The 18,214-nt window shown below is 47.1% G+C and overlaps 6 protein-coding genes and 2 non-coding genes across 11 annotated transcripts; 5 read left to right on the top strand and 3 right to left on the bottom strand.

Annotated features, from left to right (window-relative positions):
- Nucleotides 1-468: 468 nt before the first annotated feature.
- LOC117581281 (dolichyl-diphosphooligosaccharide--protein glycosyltransferase subunit STT3A) lies at nucleotides 469-4,154 on the top strand. Its single transcript, XM_034268302.1, has 7 exons — nucleotides 469-602; nucleotides 663-839; nucleotides 1,046-1,374; nucleotides 1,452-1,841; nucleotides 2,063-2,350; nucleotides 2,563-3,039; nucleotides 3,237-4,154. Exons 2-7 carry the CDS (start codon nucleotides 719-721, stop codon nucleotides 3,789-3,791), a joined length of 2,160 nt encoding a protein of 719 aa, XP_034124193.1. The 5' UTR covers nucleotides 469-602; nucleotides 663-718; the 3' UTR covers nucleotides 3,792-4,154.
- On the top strand, nucleotides 1,892-1,974 carry LOC117581667. The gene has a single exon (XR_004573666.1). It is a non-coding gene; the product is annotated as a small nucleolar RNA Me28S-U3344 (small nucleolar RNA).
- Nucleotides 3,080-3,162, top strand: LOC117581668. The gene has a single exon (XR_004573667.1). It is a non-coding gene; the product is annotated as a small nucleolar RNA Me28S-U3344 (small nucleolar RNA).
- Nucleotides 4,155-4,600: 446 nt separating the features above from the next.
- LOC117581282 (cystathionine beta-synthase) lies at nucleotides 4,601-8,159 on the bottom strand. Its single transcript, XM_034268303.1, has 4 exons — nucleotides 8,013-8,159; nucleotides 6,265-6,491; nucleotides 5,154-6,195; nucleotides 4,601-5,093 (listed from the first exon to the last, which is right to left on the bottom strand). The coding sequence occupies exons 2-4, from the start codon at nucleotides 6,485-6,487 to the stop codon at nucleotides 4,775-4,777; spliced, it is 1,584 nt and encodes a 527-aa protein (XP_034124194.1). The 5' UTR covers nucleotides 6,488-6,491; nucleotides 8,013-8,159; the 3' UTR covers nucleotides 4,601-4,774.
- Nucleotides 8,160-9,187: 1,028 nt separating this feature from the next.
- LOC117581295 (microsomal glutathione S-transferase 1) lies at nucleotides 9,188-10,414 on the bottom strand. 3 transcript variants are annotated; one of them, XM_034268333.1, is made up of 3 exons: nucleotides 10,294-10,414; nucleotides 9,638-9,685; nucleotides 9,188-9,525 (listed from the first exon to the last, which is right to left on the bottom strand). In XM_034268333.1, the coding sequence occupies exons 1-3, from the start codon at nucleotides 10,372-10,374 to the stop codon at nucleotides 9,199-9,201; spliced, it is 456 nt and encodes a 151-aa protein (XP_034124224.1). In that variant the 5' UTR covers nucleotides 10,375-10,414; the 3' UTR covers nucleotides 9,188-9,198. The 3 variants fall into 3 exon arrangements, with proteins under 3 accessions (XP_034124224.1, XP_034124223.1, XP_034124226.1); XM_034268332.1 differs by lacking the exon at nucleotides 9,638-9,685 and having other exon boundaries at nucleotides 10,246-10,414; XM_034268335.1 differs by lacking the exon at nucleotides 10,294-10,414 and having other exon boundaries at nucleotides 9,199-9,525; nucleotides 9,638-9,876.
- Nucleotides 10,415-11,698: 1,284 nt separating this feature from the next.
- On the top strand, nucleotides 11,699-13,346 carry LOC117581298. Its single transcript, XM_034268338.1, has 3 exons — nucleotides 11,699-11,898; nucleotides 12,169-12,292; nucleotides 12,363-13,346. Exons 1-3 carry the CDS (start codon nucleotides 11,845-11,847, stop codon nucleotides 12,578-12,580), a joined length of 396 nt encoding a protein of 131 aa, XP_034124229.1. The 5' UTR covers nucleotides 11,699-11,844; the 3' UTR covers nucleotides 12,581-13,346.
- Nucleotides 13,298-15,993, bottom strand: LOC117581297 (probable nuclear transport factor 2). Of its 2 annotated transcripts, XR_004573643.1 has the most exons (5): nucleotides 15,779-15,993; nucleotides 15,220-15,291; nucleotides 15,038-15,136; nucleotides 14,456-14,785; nucleotides 13,707-13,843 (listed from the first exon to the last, which is right to left on the bottom strand). XR_004573643.1 is itself a non-coding variant. In XM_034268337.1 (4 exons), exons 1-4 carry the CDS (start codon nucleotides 15,884-15,886, stop codon nucleotides 13,730-13,732), a joined length of 393 nt encoding a protein of 130 aa, XP_034124228.1. In that variant the 5' UTR covers nucleotides 15,887-15,986; the 3' UTR covers nucleotides 13,298-13,729. The 2 variants fall into 2 exon arrangements, 1 of the variants encoding a protein (XP_034124228.1); XM_034268337.1 differs by lacking the exon at nucleotides 14,456-14,785 and having other exon boundaries at nucleotides 13,298-13,843; nucleotides 15,779-15,986.
- Nucleotides 15,994-16,506: 513 nt separating this feature from the next.
- On the top strand, nucleotides 16,507-18,091 carry LOC117581290 (zinc finger protein 420). The gene is made up of 2 exons (XM_034268323.1): nucleotides 16,507-17,015; nucleotides 17,091-18,091. The coding sequence occupies exons 1-2, from the start codon at nucleotides 16,665-16,667 to the stop codon at nucleotides 18,006-18,008; spliced, it is 1,269 nt and encodes a 422-aa protein (XP_034124214.1). The 5' UTR covers nucleotides 16,507-16,664; the 3' UTR covers nucleotides 18,009-18,091.
- The last annotated feature ends 123 nt before the right edge of the window (nucleotides 18,092-18,214 follow it).

Genomic DNA, 18,214 nt, shown 5'->3' with positions numbered 1-18,214 from the left:
GAGGGTACTATCGATAAGATAGATAAGTTGCTAGCCGGTACAATCGATGATGACTAGACACATCCACAAGATACGCCGCTTGCTTCAAAAAATATTTTTCTGTCAAAGATAATGGGCAACTCTTGTTGGAAACTGAGGAAAACAATGGTTAGAACACCAAGCATAACGATTTCTTAACATAACATGAACGCTTACAACAGCTGAATTCATTCTATCTATCGCACAAAACTACCGATATTTGTATGTAGAGTCAAATTCATTGGAACATCAGATCTAACAACGCTTACAACAGACAAAAGTGTTGATATACTCTGACTGAACACTGATAATAATTCACTTGTTGATGCATTTCACAATGGTATGTTTACTAATATTTTATGATAATACCCTCTCTAAGTAACTCACTTTGCAACGTTTTTATAAATGCGCTTCTTATATCGATAACAAAAAACCATCAAATTCACGGGGACAATGGCGTTCATTGTTCGTTCATGAACGATCCAACATTCCTACCACTGCTGAGTTCCTGCCACGAATATTGTTCCATCGCGCAGTTTAAAAGTATATTTTTTGGTCCCATCATCAACTGTGAGCCAGTGCAGGTAATGTGCAGGACAAGCGCGTGCATTGGAGCTGTAACCCGAGCCCTTACCTACGTGTAGTTCTGTCCCGCAACACCCGAAATCCCAGCAACCGGCATACAGCTACCGGCAAAACCATGGCCGTGGACATTGGCGGAGGCGTCGGTAGCGTCGCCAGCAGGGCCAAGGGTCTCCTTACCTGGGAAAAGCAGGAGCATCTGCTCAGGCTGGTCATCCTCATACTGGCTGCTGTACTGTGTAAGTACCGCCATATGCATACGAAATGCATTTCAACAATCTTAAATATGTGTGTGTGGGCGTGTTGGAAAAAAGAACCAAACATTCAAAGCTGGTTCGTGCTCACCGCAAACCAGTTCAAGCACCCCCCTATCGATAGTCATTGAATCGATAAGCGAACATTTGTGCCTAATCGACCGCTCTCCTCCTTTTCTTTCCGGCTGCAGCCTTCGCCACGCGCCTATTTTCCGTGCTGCGTTTCGAGAGTGTGATCCATGAATTCGATCCGTACTTCAACTACCGCACCACGCGGTTCCTGGCCGAGCAGGGCTTCTACAAGTTCCACAATTGGTTCGATGAGCGCGCCTGGTATCCGCTGGGCCGCATCATCGGCGGCACCATCTACCCGGGGCTGATGCTCACATCCGCGGCCCTGTACCGGATAATGTGGCTGCTGAACATCACCATTGACATACGCAATGTGTGCGTCTTCCTGGCCCCCTTCTTCTCCTCCCTGACCGTGCTGGTCACCTACGCTCTGACCAAGGAAATTCATGTAAGTTTCCCCAGTCCCTCCGTTGGAGGTTATGTTATGTTTTCGTGCACGTGGCTGTAACTCTTGTATCCCTACAGAGCACTGGTGCTGGCCTGGTGGCTGCCGCTTTGATCTCCATTGTGCCTGGATATATATCACGATCGGTGGCCGGGTCCTACGACAACGAGGGCATTGCCATCTTCTGCATGCTGTTCACCTATTATCTGTGGATAAAGGCGGTCAAGACGGGCACCATCTTTTGGTCGGCCATGTCCGCACTGGCCTACTTCTACATGGTGTCATCGTGGGGCGGCTATGTGTTCCTCATCAATCTGATACCGCTGCATGTGCTGGCCCTGATGATCACCGGACGATTCTCGCACAGGATCTACATCGCCTACAGCACGCTTTACTGCGTCGGCACCATACTCTCCATGCAGATATCGTTTGTGGGCTTCCAGCCCATTCAGAGTTCCGAGCATATGCTGGTAAGTGCAAATTTAAATTTGAATTGCTGTCCCCTCCCCCCTTTCTCGGATCCAAATGTGATGATTACTTTTGTAATTCTTGATAGGAAGAGTATGAAACATAATGAGTACGAACAAACCAAACTGATTTGATCCTTAGATTCGATTACATTCCCCTCCGCTTTGTTCAGTGAAAGATCAGACATTTAATGCTTCTCTCTCTCTCATTTGCTCTTTTGCAGGCCCTTGGCGTGTTTGGTCTGTGCCAGATACATGCGTTTGTGGACTACCTGCGCTCCCGCATACCCAAGGATCACTTTGAGCTGCTCTTCAAGACGCTGGTGTCGAGCATGCTCACACTGGTGCTGGTCGTGGGCACTCTGCTGACGATAACCGGCAAAGTGTCGCCCTGGACGGGACGCTTCTACTCGCTTCTGGATCCGTCCTATGCCAAGAATCACATTCCCATCATTGCCTCCGTGTCGGAGCATCAGCCCACCTCCTGGTCATCATTTTACTTTGATCTTCAGGTGCGTTTTGTGGGTTGCTTACTGCTCTGTGGGTGACGGGGGATTGCCATTGCTCCGCCAGTGATGAAAACCAACGATGCGTATGAGTTGCGACTTAATGCATTGCATGATTACCCAGCACTTTGATCGCTGAAGGCAGACACTCCCTCTGGCACACGATCCTCCACTGCTGCTGCTACAACTAATCCTTTTCGATTCCATTCTCCTTGCAGATTCTGGTGTTTCTCTTTCCCGCTGGCCTCTACTTTTGCTTCTCGAAGCTCACCGATTCGAATATTTTCATCATTTTGTATGGCGTGACGAGCATCTACTTTGCCGGTGTGATGGTGCGCCTCATGCTGGTGCTCGCTCCCGTGATGTGTGTGCTCTCGGGCATCGCCATCTCGCACCTGCTGGCCAAGTACATCAAAAGCGTGGACGCGGGCGGCGCCGCCAAGCCCACGGATAGCAAGCGGCATCACAAGAAGCTCGAGCAGCAGACGGGTGGCGTCAAGAGCGAGGTGGCCATCGGTTTCGTGGGCATAATCACAATGATGCTGATTGTCTACACACTGCACTGCACGTGGGTCACCTCGGAGGCCTACTCCTCGCCCAGCATTGTGCTCAGTGCACGCTCCCATGACGGTGGTCGCATCATCTTCGACGACTTCCGAGAGGCCTACTACTGGCTGCAGATGAATACACCAGAGGTAAGGCAAACAATTCTAAAACTAAATCCCCCCCAAACCCCCTTCAATGATGAATATTTTGTAAATTCTTGATAGGAAGAGTATGAAACATAATGAGTACTAAAACAATTATCTGACGAAATTAAATCTCGAAGTTGTCTTCAAGTCTTTGAAAATGAATCCCAACTAATTCGCTCATCTGTTGCTCTCACTTTCAGGATGCTCGTATTATGTCCTGGTGGGATTATGGCTATCAGATCACAGCGATGGCCAATCGCACGATTCTGGTGGATAACAACACGTGGAATAATACTCATATATCGCGGGTTGGCCAGGCCATGGCCTCGTCCGAGGAGAAGGCCTATGAGATAATGCGCGAACTGGATGTGGACTATGTGCTGGTGATCTTTGGCGGCCTCACCGGCTACTCCTCGGACGATATCAACAAGTTCCTGTGGATGGTGCGCATCGGCGGCAGCACGGATCGCGGGGCGCACATCAAGGAGAAGGACTACTATGCGGCCAACGGGGAGTTCCGTGTCGACAAGGAGGGCTCACCCACGCTCCTCAATTGCCTCATGTACAAGATGTGCTACTATCGCTTCGGCCAGATGTACACCGAAGGTGGCAAGGCCCAGGGCTATGACAGGGTGCGTGCGGCTGAAATCGGCAACAAGGACTTTGAGCTGGATGTCCTCGAGGAGGCATACACCACGGAGCACTGGCTGGTGCGCATCTACAAGGTCAAGGATCTGCCCAATCGCGGGGTCTAGGGGGCGATACGCCCATGAAACCCTTCAAGCATTCCATCTCCCTCTCTAGCTATCTCTGTCTCTCTTGTGTGGGTGTGTACTTGTATATTAGCCTCTCCCTATCCCTCTCTATCTTACGGAAACCGCATTTAGTAATCTCGCGCCCTGTCTCGCTCTCTAGCTGCCTCTCTCTCTCATTTATGCCTGTGGGGCATAATCTTAGTTTTAAAGTCATTTCTTAATATTTTTTTTGCCTCTAGTATTTGTCCCAACTGTAAATGATGGCAGGAGCACTCAAACACATACTCTCTACACTGTGTGTGTGTGTGTGTGGGCTCTAGTGAGTTGCCATCGAAAGGCGAGCGCCCCCTATATCCTACATTGTGTAAGCGAAAAGATCGAATTATATATTATATGTACTCCTATGACAAACCTGAACAACTGAAACTGGAGTATTGTGCATTTTTTTTGGGGTGGGGATCTTCATCAATTTGAAATTTTTAGCCCATAAACCAACCAAAGCTCCCATTAAATTGCAGAAAGATGAATCTGCAAGAAGAATTGTTAAGCTGAATTGTTTTTCGCACTTGGAACAAATTTGTTGGCATTTGGAAAACATTTTGAAATTCATAGTTATAAACCATCATTGCCGCCATCTAGTGACTTATTTGCACGATCCCACTGGCGTCTTTTAGTGCCTATTAATGCCACCTAGTGGACTTATACCAAACTAATCTGACCGAGCGTCATCTACGATCACCTTTCGCGCGCAGTTGGCAGCACCTTCTGCAACGGTTTTTTCAATTCAAATACAAATTCAAATTTGTGTGTATATTTAAAATTCTTCGTTTTGATTATAAAATGGACAAATGCATGCGAGTTGGTAGTAGTTAGACGAATAAGTTATCAGCTGGTCAGCTACAGTCAGTACATGGGACACAAACTGGGATTCTGGTAGGTGGTTTTCTGTTGCTCCTTTCATGTATGGATAGGAAAAGTTCTCTCTAGTGGCTGTTGCCGTTGGTGGCGGTGCCATTACCATTGGCCGCCACCGTCTTCACCTGCTTCTCGGAGACAATGAATGAGGTCACATCCAGCTTGGTGGCCAGCGACTTGATCTCCGGCTTGCCGGCTGCGCTCTTGCCCACAATAAGGACACTCGGATCCACCTCAAGGATGCGGGCCAGCTTGCCCAGCACTTCGGTGGGCTCCAGGCGAATCACTCGCTTGTTGAGCGCCTTCAGTGCGGGATCTGTTCGCTGGCGGTTCATGCTAACGATCTGATTGATCAGCGTCTCCTGCCCAACGACGCCCAAAATGGAGCTGAAAAGACGTTAGAGACGTTAGAGAGGGAATTTCCCTTGAGGATGTGCTGCCACATACCCATCCTCAGCATCGATCATGGGCAGCTGGTCCACACGATGCTGCTGCATCAGGGCAATGGCCTCGCCCACTGTGGCGCTGGACTGCAGCAGGGCGACGGGCGCGGGCAGCTCCAGTTGACCAATGGGCAGATTCCACCACCAGTGGCCGTGCTCGTTCACGGGCTGCTTGAATCCGCGCGCCTCCATCCAGTTGTCGGAGACGAACTTGGTCATGTAGTTGCGTATGCCGTCGGGCAGGATCACCACGCAGCGCTGGCCCTTCTTCAGGCTGCGAGCATGGTCGAGGGCGGCTTGCATGGCGCCGCCACTGGAGCCGCCGCAGAGCAGACCCTCCTCGGCGTTTAGGCGGCGACTCATTGGGAAGCAGTCCGCGTCCCCGATCTTGGTCCACACATCCACCACACCATCGTCAAAGACGGTGGGCGGGAAGTCGTAGCCGATGCCCTCCACCTCGTAGAACTGCACATCGGTTTTGTTCAGCTCCTTGGGGCGGGCCAGGACGGAGCCGAAGGGATCAACGCCGACGATCTTGCAGGCGGGTGCCTGCTCCTTGATCTTCCGGCCAATGCCGCTGATGGTGCCGGCCGTGCCGGCGGTCAACACAATCATGTCCACCTGGTTGTCCAGCTGCCAGAGGATCTCCGCGGCCGTGCCATCGTAGTGTGCCAACGGATTGCCGGCGTTCCGGTACTGATCCAACACAATCGAGTTGGGCGTCTGCCGCTGCAGCTCCTGGGCCACGTAGATGAGGCCCTCGGGCGAGTCGTAGGCCGCCTCTGTGGGCGTGCGAATAATCTTGGCGCCGAGGGTGCGCAGGGCCGACACCTTCTCGTTGGACATCTTCTCGGGCATCACGATGATGCACTTGTAACCCTTGACGGCGCATGCCATGGCCAGGCCGATGCCCGTGTTGCCGGACGTCGGCTCAATGATGGTGAAGCCTGGCTTGAGTAGTCCCTGCTCCTCGGCATCCTGCACCATGCGGTAACCGATGCGATCCTTCACAGAGCCGCCGGGATTCAGGAACTCGCACTTGGCATCTATCAAAAGGAATCGTTTAATGCATATTAAAGGAGCAGACAAAAGGACTCTGATTACTGGTTACTTACACATTTCACACTCGATGCCCTCCTTTGCCGGGATGTGGTTGAGCCGCACCAGCGGCGTGCAGCCAATCACCTCGAGGATGTCCGGTGTGATCTTCTGCCTGTGTGCAATGCCACGCTGCGTGTGCGGCGACCTCTCCTTCGTACCCAGATGCCATTTGCACTTGGAGGGTGTGCCAGGATCAATGTAATCGGCGGGCCTCTGGTACGGCTTGTTGGCTGACATCTCTCTACGTGAATGAAATCAGCGGAAGTGGAATAATAATTATAAGAGCTGCTGAATGCTGAATGCTGCTTACTGATTGCTGAATGCTGATTAAACACCACATGCCAGATGGCTTCTAACGCAAATATCTCGCCGCTGGCCGCTGGCCGCTGGCCTCTGTTGATCCCTAATCAGCCAAATAACAAAAACAAGCTACAGATTTCTAAGCATTTCTTGTCATCTCATGGTAGGCTGCATTATCGTGGGTCAATCAAAAGCAAAAGGTCAGGTCCGGAAATATTTATTCGACACTGACGTGGTTGAAAAGTTCCCTATGTCTGCTTTGGGGGTGAATAACAATAGAGCGGAGGAGTCTCCAAGGTTTTCCTTACCAAACTGGCTGACGCAAGATCAAGCAAATTAAGTGTCATCGCCGCACCTGCCTCTCTTTTGAGGATCATTCGATAGTTTGTCAGTTTGCATGAAAACAACAACAGGACCAACAGTACCATCGCTTGTCCCTCTGAGAACTGAGAGAGCGACGTCACCTTAGTACCAAATGTATCTTGCTTAGAACTGCTACCTGAGCCGCTCGCAGAGAGTCAATCAGGTGCTTTCTCAGAGAGCGACCAACATACATACATATGTATGTATGTATGTAGGTAAAACTGTTATAATGAGCCTGAAAGTGTGACTCCGTTTCTCCATTACAGAGTTTATCTTGAGATGGCGTATGATCTTACATAGATCTAATTTCAGCGTGGGGAAACATTGAATCGGTTTTTAGTTATCCCCCTGGGAATATCTTTCCGAATATTGTTTTCCCAAGTAATAAGAAAAGGTCTTAAATTGTGTGCCGTCGCTTGCTTCTGTTTGGGTAGAGAGTGCCATATACCACTTAGCACATATTACCGAGCATTCATTATAGATAACGTACGCCGTCAGGTGGCAGTGATTTACGCTACTCGAAACTGAGTAAATATGAAACGGTGAGGGGGCCTGTTCCACATGGGTTCTACATTGAAGTGCGCTACAGCGGGTCAAAAGCGTCCGTACACTAATAGTAATATTAAATATGCTAAACTGTTTTCCCAGTGTAAGCACACTTATTTTCTTGCTTCCTCTCCCCTCTCCCTTTTGCACTCACGCTGGAAAAAATGGAGACATGCAAAGCTCTTACTGTAGCTGGACTTTAGCTGCGCTCTCCTGCTCTCCTGATTATCTATTTTCATGCACACAGGTTCATATAACACACTTTCTCACTTATGTACACATGTGTAAGCATGTGTATTCTTGTTTCCACTCCAACAAAAAAAGGCACAGGCAAAAAATAGACAAGCACATGTTTCTGCCCCTACTCAGTGTATTTTCGTTGCCAAAAAGCCGGTATTCTAGCCATCGAGAGGTCGATGCGGGAGACGTTAGCATTTTCAAATGCTACTCAACGGAGAGTGTGTGAGATGGCTGCAACTGCAGCTTGGCAGTGACCAGAGCAAAGAATCAGACCTGCTCAATTTTACAGATTACAGCTAAAACCAATACTTACTAATGCGAAGAAAACGCGAAACGTGTGAAGTGATGGCAAATGAGGGGACCGAGAGTGAGCGCGAGAACTGGTGCCGACCGCCACGATGGATGTGCCAATGAAACGGACCCCACTCGGGTTATAATGTTTTTGGGCTGCTGGTTCATGGTATCACTATAATAGGTATGACTATGAGTTGCTTGCTGCCTTGTTAGGGACCTATGCCATTGAAATGTTTCGAAATATTTCTCTATTTGGAAATAATATTAAAAACTTAAATTTCGAGAGAGCCTGGAGCCAGCTCAACAGTCTGGCAGAAAAATTCGAGTGCAAGAAAATCGTCTAGCGTTTTTCATCTTTCTCTATGGTCTTTGCCAGAACTCACAAAAATCTCCAAAGTGATAACTCAGAGGCCAATCACTGAGTTGCCCCTACCTTGAAGAACTTCTATACACTCATATACATACTTATGTCAACAGGCAACACCACCAGGTGAGAGAGAGAGAGAGTGAGAACAAGAACCGGTTAAAAAAGAGAGCGCTGCACAAGCGTTTACACTACTCAAGCTTGTTTCTAGTTGTTGAAAAATTTTAATATTTTATAAAACAATTAATTCAACCATGTTGAAGTTACTGTGATTGGATTGAGTTGGTAATAAATACCAGGGCTGCAGTGTAGTGTGGGACTTGCCGCAGCTTAGTGTAAACAGGCCAGCTACACAAAGCAGCTGCTCCCAAACGAACCGGTTAACAGCCCAAGTGCAGCAGAAGCATATACACCGTTGGCTGCAGCTTAAATGACACTTGATTTATTATAAATTCTGAATAACATGCGTAATTGAACACGTTTACACAAGCGTCAAACCTGAATATAATCTCCCTTCAATTAGATAGCTTTTGAACAAGGAAATCAGATGCTGTTGATACATTTTCTTACGTGGGGGAAAAAACAACGCAGATAGGAATTAAGGTCTGTCTGGAAATCGGCTACGCGGCGGATTTAAATCAATGGGATGATTAAAATGAAGCAACATCAAATCAAAAGCATGGAGATCACCATTGCTCGATCTTAGTCTGAACAGAGCTTTAAAAAAAAAACAATGTATTTATGTACGTGTCGGTGTGCTGCAGCTGCAGCGCTTTACATACACATGCATTTATGTATAAAAAAAAGAACATTAACAATTAGCTGTTTGTAAATCTAATAATTAAAACGCAGCCGTCACCATGACTTGGAAGGCCATGTACACGGTGGCACCGGCTGCCACAAAGAAGGACAGGGCGCGCGCAGGCTGGGGGATCACGACCACGGCGTAGACGAGGGTGTGGACAATGCGGGCAATACCCACGGCGCGGAAGAGATTGATGGCCAGGAAAGCGCTGGGGTTCGTCAGCGTGTAGAGCAGGCCGATTATGAGGAAGGGCACAATGTTCTCCAGATCGTTGCGGTGGGCGCGGCGAACACGCTCAACATTGGGATCGTCGAATTTCACCTTCAGCTTGGGCGACAACAGATCCTCGGGATTGGCAAAGGTCTAGAATGTCAGGAGATAGAGAGATAGCGCCGGCACCATTAGTGACTTTCACTTAAAGTAGACTTTGACCTAAGCCCCAGCCCTAGCCACACACACACACACACACACGCACCTTCGTCTTGAAGCGCTGCATTGCCGTGAGGACGCTCATGAACAGCATTTTGAGAACCAGAACGCCGGTCCAGAACACATAGCTCTTGAACACGGGGTTATTAAGGGTAAGTAGCTCCACAATGCTGGCCATCTTTCACTTGATTCTAGATTTATTTTAGATTTGTAGATAATTTCTATTTTTTCTGCCGGCTCGCTCGACAGGTCTGCCACACGCTGTGAAATTTAAAGTTGTGAGAGCTTTAATGCTTGTGTTTTCTTTATATCTATCGCTGTTGCTGTCGCTGCACTCTCTCTCTCGCTCTCTCTCAGTTGCTGGAAAAGCTCTCTCAAAACTACAAGCAATTGTGCCGCGTCACTCTGAGACAGCCAGAAATGTGGAATATTCGAGACAGTTTATGCTCTGTTGACACTACGCTAAAGACAAGAGCCATCGACAACCATTGATACCGAACCAATAAGCTGAGTTGAACCCCTAAAGGGAATCTTAAACTGTGTTGAATTATTCATTTTACAAAAATATTCAATTCTACCCGAAATTTAAGTCAAAGTAGTGTCAACAGGTTCTTGCAGCTGCGATGCAACAGAGGGAAAAGGAAGTGCACTTACTGCCGTTGCGAAGCGTGTGAGGCCCGTGAGGATGCTCATGGCAAAGATTTTGATGACCAGAACCGCCGTCCATCCGAGGTAGACTCGGAATACCTCGTTCTCCATAGAAATCAACTCGGGATGCAGCATTCTGAGACCGGGGACCTTTCGCGAACATTCGCAGACTGAATCGATCGTTGCACGCCATGTAATGGAAATACTAGTAATATTGCGATTGATCCCCTGTACCGGCCACCTCAAAAGGGGTATACACTGGTCCGTCTGTATGAAAGTTGGCGTGCATTTGATCAGATCTATCATTTCCCAAGGGGTTGGGTATTCATTTACTCAATACCCGTTTTTCCATGATTAACATTTAATGAAACAACAAAAGCATACAAATTGCCGGTAATTAGCGTAAAATTGCAAAGACAAAAAGCTCCAAAGCTCAATTAGCTTTCGTTCTGGAAAATTGTTAGAAACGTAAACGTACTAACCCATCCCGGCTAATCCCCATACAAATATGGATGGGGGATTAATCGAGTGAGTGCAGCGATAAGCAGGGTCCATATATATGTAGGTCGTTAGGTACATAGATTTTCCATATCAGCAGGTGCTTCAAAGCTTTGTGCTTTTTTTATGAGACCATTTAGTAATGGAGAAATCAATTGACATCATTAAAATTCATTTTAAAGGGTTTTTTTTTAGTCTAAAGAGTGAATAGTATACTAAAATACATCAACGGGTATAGACTTGGATGCATTTTTACTCTAAAATATTCAGAGCCAGACGGAAAACGGGTTATAGATGCAAACCTGATCTAAAACTAGTCGCGATCGGGGCTGCGATAAATCAGACATACAACTAAAACAAATTTCCCTCTTCCAGTCATAAGAATCTAAATGTATAGTAGTTGCCCCTTAAAATAAGCAACTTAACCTAATGGCCCCATTGCCCATTTGAGAGAGAGAGAGAGAGTCTCTGCATAAATCTTGACATAACCTTCTAGCACGAAATCATTAGCCATGTGGGGCGGCATCATAATAGACATTATTATAATTTCATAATAGGAGAAATAATGTATGCTCTGCCCCGCAACATAACAATAATCATGGTGGGGCACACAACGGTTCCCTCCCCATGCCCATACCCACTCTGCACTCAATCAAGAGGGCCTTCCTTAAGTGCACTCTGTAATATCGTGGGATGGCTGGCTGTGGTTCCGTCTTACAGCAGAAGGCACGCCAGGCGGTGTCCACTTCACGATAAACAGCAGATAAACAGAGCCACAAAAATGAAAAGCCTATTTCCTCTGTGGCCCTCTCGAGCCGCCGCCCAAAAGTGTAATTAATTAATTTCGCGCTCATTCGCCGGGGATCCATCCAATCCGATCTGCTGCAGAGCATCAGAGATTTGCATTGACTCTCGCTTGCCACACACAGCAGCCCGGGGGCAAGCAGCAATCAGTTTACGTTCCGCTTTGGTCGCGTACACGCTGAACGGATCCGATACCATCCCATCCATCCGGTCCCATCCATACTTGTAGAATCGAAAGGATCGGCCAGCGTCTTCAAGCTGGATCACATCTTCGAGGATTACCAACGGCAACAGTTTCACAAAATGTCGCACGGCGAGCGGAAGGGTCACCTCAATGTGGTCAAATTTCTGGAATTGGTAACGATTTTTTTTCAAGTGATTCAGTTTTTTTTTTAAATTCAAAAGTGCAAAAGTGTTGATGAAAAGTGCTCGAAAGGAAAATGGATGCCTTCTTAATCCATGTTAAAGTTTATCCACTTGGATAAAACGCTTTTAATCCTAGAAAGAAGTTTAACAAAATGAGGATTAATCGTTTTATGGGTATTCCATTTGCTTACCCTTAAGCTGATCCAACACTGATCCCATTTAGTGTTGAGCCCTTTCGCTTCTTTTATCATCTCTTCTCAGGGGTTTGCAGTGGCCTGTTTGGTGCTGCACTTTTACAGCTTCAATGATCGGGATATTATGACATCGTTTCTGGCCACCGGCACCTTCACGGGCTACATTATCGTGGTACTTGGTGTGTTTGCTGGTAAGCATTCCGAGTATAACCTTAATATAATCCATAAACAATCCATCATCATCTGGTTCCATTTTTGCAGGCGTTCTGATGCGGGCACCCATCCACAAGCGCATCGACATATTCTTCAGCGTCCTGGGCTGCGCCCTGTTTGTGGCCAGCGGTGTGTTCATCATCGAGGCCTGGGAGTTCTCTTTCAGGACACGGACACGCGACCTGGCGCTGATCAAGGCCTCACTGTCGATCGTCAATGGCGTGCTCTTTGGCTTCGATGCCATCTTCACCTTTCGGGACAAGTGAAGTGAAGGCCGCACAAAACTTGTATTTTTTTTTTCCTTTCATATGCATTTATTAGGCGTTAAGTCGATTCAGATTCAGAGTTCATTTACTTTATTTATTTATATACTTTTTACTCAAACATTCGCTCTTTAGAATAACACTAACCACACATACAACTGAATAGCTAACAATTTACTCGCGAGCTCCCCCAAGTTCTACCCTTACCCAACGTGCTATGCTGTGCTGACGGTGATGTTGATGTTGTTGATGGTGGTGTATTTTAGATTATTACAACTTCAGAGGTTATAGTTACTCTAGCGCTATACCTCGGGTGCATGCTTAGAGTTCAACACAATTGCAAATTGGAGACACTAGCGATTGGAAGCATACGCTTGATGCATCTATGATTGTTACATTTTCAGATTGCTTTGCCTTTGCTCTACACAAAACTGGGTCTTAGTTTTCATTTGCATACGTTCGGATCTAGTCTTTAACGATTCCATGGGTCTGATCGATGCGTTGGATTGCCAGAGAGTGAGACCAGAGAAGCTGCTAGCAATTCCAGCAGCTCGCATGGATCTAGCCTCTCCTCTCTGTTATTCAACGCATCGGAGGACGATGGTTACAATTGCTTTTGTCTTAAACGCATCTAAGATTGCTCATACATTTTGCATACACGTTAGTAACTCTCTCTAAACACTCTCTTCGAAACTCGCTTAAATGTAAGTGCAATAATTGTTGTTTTTGTGTGAGTTTTAGTCTCAATAAAAAGTAAATTGTCCGCTTTTTAAATTAGTCATTGACATGGAAAATGGAGCACGGTACACGCTAATTTCATTTGCGTGTCGTTTACATTGTAATAGTAGTTAGAATTTAATTTCTTTGTTTATTCTGTTTTGTTCATAGCTGATAAACGTGAGAACTTGCAGAGGTGCTGCGTATGCGTCTGTGCAAGTGTATGGGCATGTTCATGGACGTGGACCTCCACCCCATCCATTGATTGAGCTAGCCGTTGTTGGTGTTGAATATTTGTTGAATTGTTGCTGGTGTTGTTGTTGTGCTTTCTGCTTATTTCTTGATTTTGGTGTTGAAAATAATCGTCAGTTGTTGTCGAGTTCTTTTATCTTCGCCGCATCTTTGGGTGTGGTTATGTATCTTTATGGATATTACTTATGCAGTATCGTGTATATTTAATCGGAAAATGTCGTGGGCCACAAAGAACGAGTTGGCATTGGCCTTCAGCGTAAAGACCTGCGAGAAGGCATGCGGGGGATCATCGTCGCACTGCAAAAGGTGGAAACACAATCAAAATTAATAATTGATCTTCAATCCCTTTGGGGTTTTTTTAATTTCGTTTAAAAGGCGTGCAAAAATCAATTGAAAAGAGGAAAAAAATAAACAAATTTCAAGCCGAGAGAGGGAGTAATTAGGATACAACGCCAAGGCCGGAATCATTTTCCGACCATCAGATATACCCGCTACTCACGAGACTTTTGCTGGCTTACAAGTGTTTTTTTTTAATATTTCTTAAAATATCAATTTAATCTTTTTATGGTAAACAATGCCAAGATCTAGCTTCTAAAGTGTTCGAGTTTCAGACAGAACTAGAAAGAGAGAAAGAGTAAACCCTTTTTGTGCTCTCACTCGTCGAGTAGGGGCGTTTTTTTATGTTTAAAACCAACATAGAAACAAATAAAATCATGCACAAAATAAAATGTGAAACATGTTAATTGTGGGGATTGATGAGAGAATCACGAGATTGGTTTGGGAATATTGAAAATTCGAAGATCAATGGGAAGGAGAAGAAGGAGGAGATGATGGCGCAAACAGCAACAGCAAAATGACAAACAGCAGAGTTAACGCTTAGGATTAACGTTCGTTACGTTACTGATTTACGTTAGATTCAGATTCAGATACGGAGACGGATACGAAGACGGAGTTGGAGTCGTGGTCGGGCTTTGTGTCTTAGTTGGGTTTCTGGGTTGAGGTTGAAGTTGAGGTATTCTTGGATTTCTTTGCAGTAAACTCAACAAAAGTGTCGCTTCTCTTTCTACTTGGCCTGGCCCGTGCCCGACTGCTCGCTTGGTGGTGGGAGAAGGACGGCGGCCCGGGGGGCTACACATCGTGCAGCGATAGCCGAAAGATATCGTGCTGCACAAAGAAACTACCGCCGACGGGCTTCAGCACAAAGGTCTGTATGTAGGCATGCGGCTGGTCCTCGTCGGTCTGCGGTTTTGTTGTTGTTGTTGTTCCATTAATTAAATTTTCATTTGAAATATACGATATATATTTATACATATTTATATATATAGGTATACATTTGCTGCAGGCATTGCGAAAGCAATCGAAAAGCGTTCCGTCCCCGATAGAGCCGACGAAGCCGTAGCGGTACATTTTTGAACAATTTCGAAATTGCACCGAGACCTTTTTCGATTGCTCCCCCCGCCTGGCGATTGTGTTAGGCTTGGAGTGCCTTACCTTCAGACGTCCCAGGACATTGATGATAACTCCTCCATCGAAGGTGGGCTGCGAGTCCACAGCGGTTATCACCCTTGTAATCTTTTGAAAACTCAGGCTCTGTGGAACATTAAAACAATTCATAAAGATTCAATGATGTATTTATTGTATTGTATATGTGGGAGGGGAATGGGTACACTTACCTGGACTTTCTCTAATATCTTTGGAGCTCCTTGTATTTGGTGGCCCTCGAAGGTCATGAAGGATTCTGTTGCCTGGCAAGAGAATTGTTTCATGAAAAATCATACATCATACATACATATGTACACAAACAGACACCAACACAAAAACGCTTCTCGCAGCATATGTACATACATACATACATATATGCAGGCATATATCATTGTATATACGTGTGGGCGCGCGTGTATTGGGAGTATGTGTCACACCAGACCGGGCCTATGGGAAGATTCGAGAAGAGGCATTAGATGAGGCGCCCCCCCCTGAGATCAACCCAGGCCTCAGCATATAAGGGATTTTGTGAATTTGCGCGCCCTTTTTTGTGTCCGCTTCGGATGAGGCCGAACGAGAGGAGGCGCACATTTTCAAGGGCGCAACGCACGTCACCTGTGCGCCAAGAGGAGGCGCAGCTGCTGCAGAGAGCAGCTCCACAATTGTTGCTGCCGCTGCTGCAGCGACACCTCTGCAAAGTTTCACAAGCTGGAGCGTCCGGGGCACAAAAGCGAACACAGAAACACTTACGCTGTAGAAATTGACCACGCTAGCTCTGTTCGCCGGGTCGTCAAACAGGGCATAGTACTGCTGCACAAAGCCCTTGCCAATTTCTTCGTACTGTGGATTTAGTGACATCGTGTTCCAATTACTTCAGAAGCTATAAACAAATTAAGCAAAACTATTTCCGAAACTTCAAACGACCACACAAAAAATCACATTTGCCAAGCGAGAGGTGGGGCTGTCAAAAATATATCAACATATCAATATATCGATGACGTGATACCTTTTTGCCAAAATATCAAAATATTGATATTTTTGCGATATTTTTTATATACTTTTGATATGTTTTCGAAGAAAAAGTATCACCGATAAGTTATTTTATTAATATATGTGACAACCCTAGCGAGAGTATGGGAAAAATATCGATGGTTGGTACTTCACTCACTTCAGGCAGTCACGGCGTAGTAATTTGTAAGCAATTAGAAGAATGCCAGTGGAAACGTTAATATTCGTTACCAAGTGCACTATTCTGGAAAATGTGCTTAATGGTAATACAAAATAAAGTATCACTAGCGGTGGCTGTGCTGCAGATTAAGAACAAGGTGATATAAAAGCCTAATAAATAAAATACTATGATGTGCTGCAATGATATATGCGTTCCACTTAAAACTGATAAAACTGCTCCCCAGTAGTCACGCCACAGAAGTCACCGCTCATCGCTAGCAGTAGCATTATCGATATCTTACTATCGCTGCATCTTCAGCTCTAAACGCAACGCAAAGAACACCACCAACACCCAGCCCACTGACCACTGGTTGGATTCCGCGAAGAAGAAGATCAAAGAACTAAGTTTTGTCTGCTGATAACTCCTTTCGGGCGTTCCGTGCGCAACGCAACTGGCCGCGCCTGAACAATGTTCACCATTGCCAACATAGCAAGACAATGCCGCATATGCCTACGGCAACTGCGAGATCTCAAGGAGCACCGCTCCGACCACAGTGTGGAGAACTTCCACTCACGTTCGGTCCACATGCTGAAGAAGTTCTTCGGCATCGATGTGCTGAAGCAGCCCCAAGGTTTCCCCAAGCAGATATGCGCCCTCTGCTACAATGCCATAGAGTACTTCGAAGAGCTGTGCAAGGTCGCCAAAGAGTCGAACGATAAGCTGACGCCACTGTTCCAAGAGCAGGCCAAGGGCTCCGCGGCAACAGGCACCGAGGGGGAAGCACAGCAACAGTCGTCCCATCATTTGGAAACACAGCTGGTTGATATAACAATATTTTTTAATGCCCAACACACTTATTCACATGACTAATGCTCTCTTAGCGTCTCTCCACAGCTGGCCAGCGATGTAGCGATAAAAGTCGAGCCACCAGGCAGCGGGGAGGAGGACGGGCAGGAGGAGCTGCAGCTTGACCAGCTCGAGTCCGCAGATGCAGCCGTACAGGAAGCTGACAACGCCTCAATTTCAGTCTCGTCCAGCAAGAGAGGAGCGGGAACCCTGACCTGCGACCAGTGTGGCAAGCAGGTCTACAAGCTGCCCTACCTGGAGGCGCACATCCGCAGCGTGCACCAGGGCCATGCGAAGCCATTCCTCTGCCGCGACTGTGACAAGTCTTTCACGCGCTATGAGCAGCTTCGATCTCACATGCGCAACTCCCATCCGTCCCAGGGCGGCAGCGGCAGCGTCGGCGGGTCTGCACAGCAGCAGCTGGAGGAGGTGCAGCGTCTGATCTGCGAACACTGCAACCGGCAGTACAGCACCAAAAATGCCCTAGGGGAGCATCTGAAGCGGCATGCCCAGCGTAAGGAGCACGTCTGCGAGCACTGCGGCGTAGCGAAGGTGACGCGGACGGAGCTGCTCACCCATCTGCGCATACACAACCCCAGCTGGGAGAAGTTCAAGTGCCAGCAGTGCCCGCAGCTCTTCCGACACAAGAGCGCCATCAGTCGCCATGTGCGGGTGGTGCACGAGGGCCAGCGGCGCTTCCAGTGCGTCCACTGTGAGAAGCGCTTCGGGACGCATGCGTCCCAGCTGAGGCACGAGCGGCTGCACGCCAGCGGAGACCAGCAGCTGCCCTCCCGCTGCGATGTGTGCTCCAAGTGCTTCACCGACGGGGAGCGACTAGCTTCCCATATGCGTAGCCATGACAAGAGCCTCTGGCCCTACGCCTGTGCCCAATGCAACAAGCCGTGCGTCACTCGCCAGACCCTGGAGATGCACCAGCAGCGTCACATCAATCCTCGGGGCCAATAGGTCGTCTGAAAGAGCATATTTTGTTGTATTCCTTTGATAGCTTTAGTGTGTACCTGATTTAAGAATAAAGTGTTGGCCATAAATTTGAATTATTCAAATTGCGGGTCATCGACTGAAAACCCAGTAACTATCGCTTACGGGATATCGATAGATTTACTTTGTCCAGCTGCATAATCTGCAATTTTATTTTGTTTTTTTTTTTTAAG

This window comes from Drosophila guanche, unplaced genomic scaffold (genome assembly GCF_900245975.1).
Source record: "Drosophila guanche unplaced genomic scaffold, DGUA_6, whole genome shotgun sequence".
NCBI lineage: Eukaryota > Metazoa > Arthropoda > Insecta > Diptera > Drosophilidae > Drosophila > Drosophila guanche.
The sequence above is the reverse complement of the archived record's forward strand: the minus strand, read 5'-3'. Positions and strand labels throughout refer to the sequence as shown.

Excerpts from the sequence above, each read along its gene's own strand:
- LOC117581281 (XM_034268302.1), top strand. The coding sequence starts at position 719 with ATGGCCGTGGACATTGGCGGAGGCGTCGGTAGCGTCGCCAGCAGGGCC. Across the intron at positions 1,375-1,451 it reads CTCTGACCAAGGAAATTCAT|AGCACTGGTGCTGGCCTGGT; the intron begins GTAAGTTTCCCC and ends GTATCCCTACAG. Across the intron at positions 1,842-2,062 it reads AGAGTTCCGAGCATATGCTG|GCCCTTGGCGTGTTTGGTCT; the intron begins GTAAGTGCAAAT and ends GCTCTTTTGCAG.
- LOC117581282 (XM_034268303.1), bottom strand. The coding sequence starts at position 6,487 with ATGTCAGCCAACAAGCCGTACCAGAGGCCCGCCGATTACATTGATCCT. Across the intron at positions 6,196-6,264 it reads GGGCATCGAGTGTGAAATGT|ATGCCAAGTGCGAGTTCCTG; the intron begins GTAAGTAACCAG and ends TCCTTTTGATAG. Across the intron at positions 5,094-5,153 it reads ATGATCGATGCTGAGGATGG|CTCCATTTTGGGCGTCGTTG; the intron begins GTATGTGGCAGC and ends ACGTCTTTTCAG.
- LOC117581295 (XM_034268335.1), bottom strand. The coding sequence starts at position 9,769 with ATGGCCAGCATTGTGGAGCTACTTACCCTTAATAACCCCGTGTTCAAG. Across the intron at positions 9,526-9,637 it reads TGCAGCGCTTCAAGACGAAG|ACCTTTGCCAATCCCGAGGA; the intron begins GTGCGTGTGTGT and ends CTGACATTCTAG.
- LOC117581298 (XM_034268338.1), top strand. The coding sequence starts at position 11,845 with ATGTCGCACGGCGAGCGGAAGGGTCACCTCAATGTGGTCAAATTTCTG. Across the intron at positions 11,899-12,168 it reads TGGTCAAATTTCTGGAATTG|GGGTTTGCAGTGGCCTGTTT; the intron begins GTAACGATTTTT and ends ATCTCTTCTCAG. Across the intron at positions 12,293-12,362 it reads GGTACTTGGTGTGTTTGCTG|GCGTTCTGATGCGGGCACCC; the intron begins GTAAGCATTCCG and ends CCATTTTTGCAG.
- LOC117581297 (XM_034268337.1), bottom strand. The coding sequence starts at position 15,886 with ATGTCACTAAATCCACAGTACGAAGAAATTGGCAAGGGCTTTGTGCAG. Across the intron at positions 15,292-15,778 it reads GCGTGGTCAATTTCTACAGC|GCAACAGAATCCTTCATGAC; the intron begins GTAAGTGTTTCT and ends TTCTCTTGCCAG. Across the intron at positions 15,137-15,219 it reads AGATATTAGAGAAAGTCCAG|AGCCTGAGTTTTCAAAAGAT; the intron begins GTAAGTGTACCC and ends AATGTTCCACAG.
- LOC117581290 (XM_034268323.1), top strand. The coding sequence starts at position 16,665 with ATGTTCACCATTGCCAACATAGCAAGACAATGCCGCATATGCCTACGG. Across the intron at positions 17,016-17,090 it reads ATCATTTGGAAACACAGCTG|CTGGCCAGCGATGTAGCGAT; the intron begins GTTGATATAACA and ends GTCTCTCCACAG.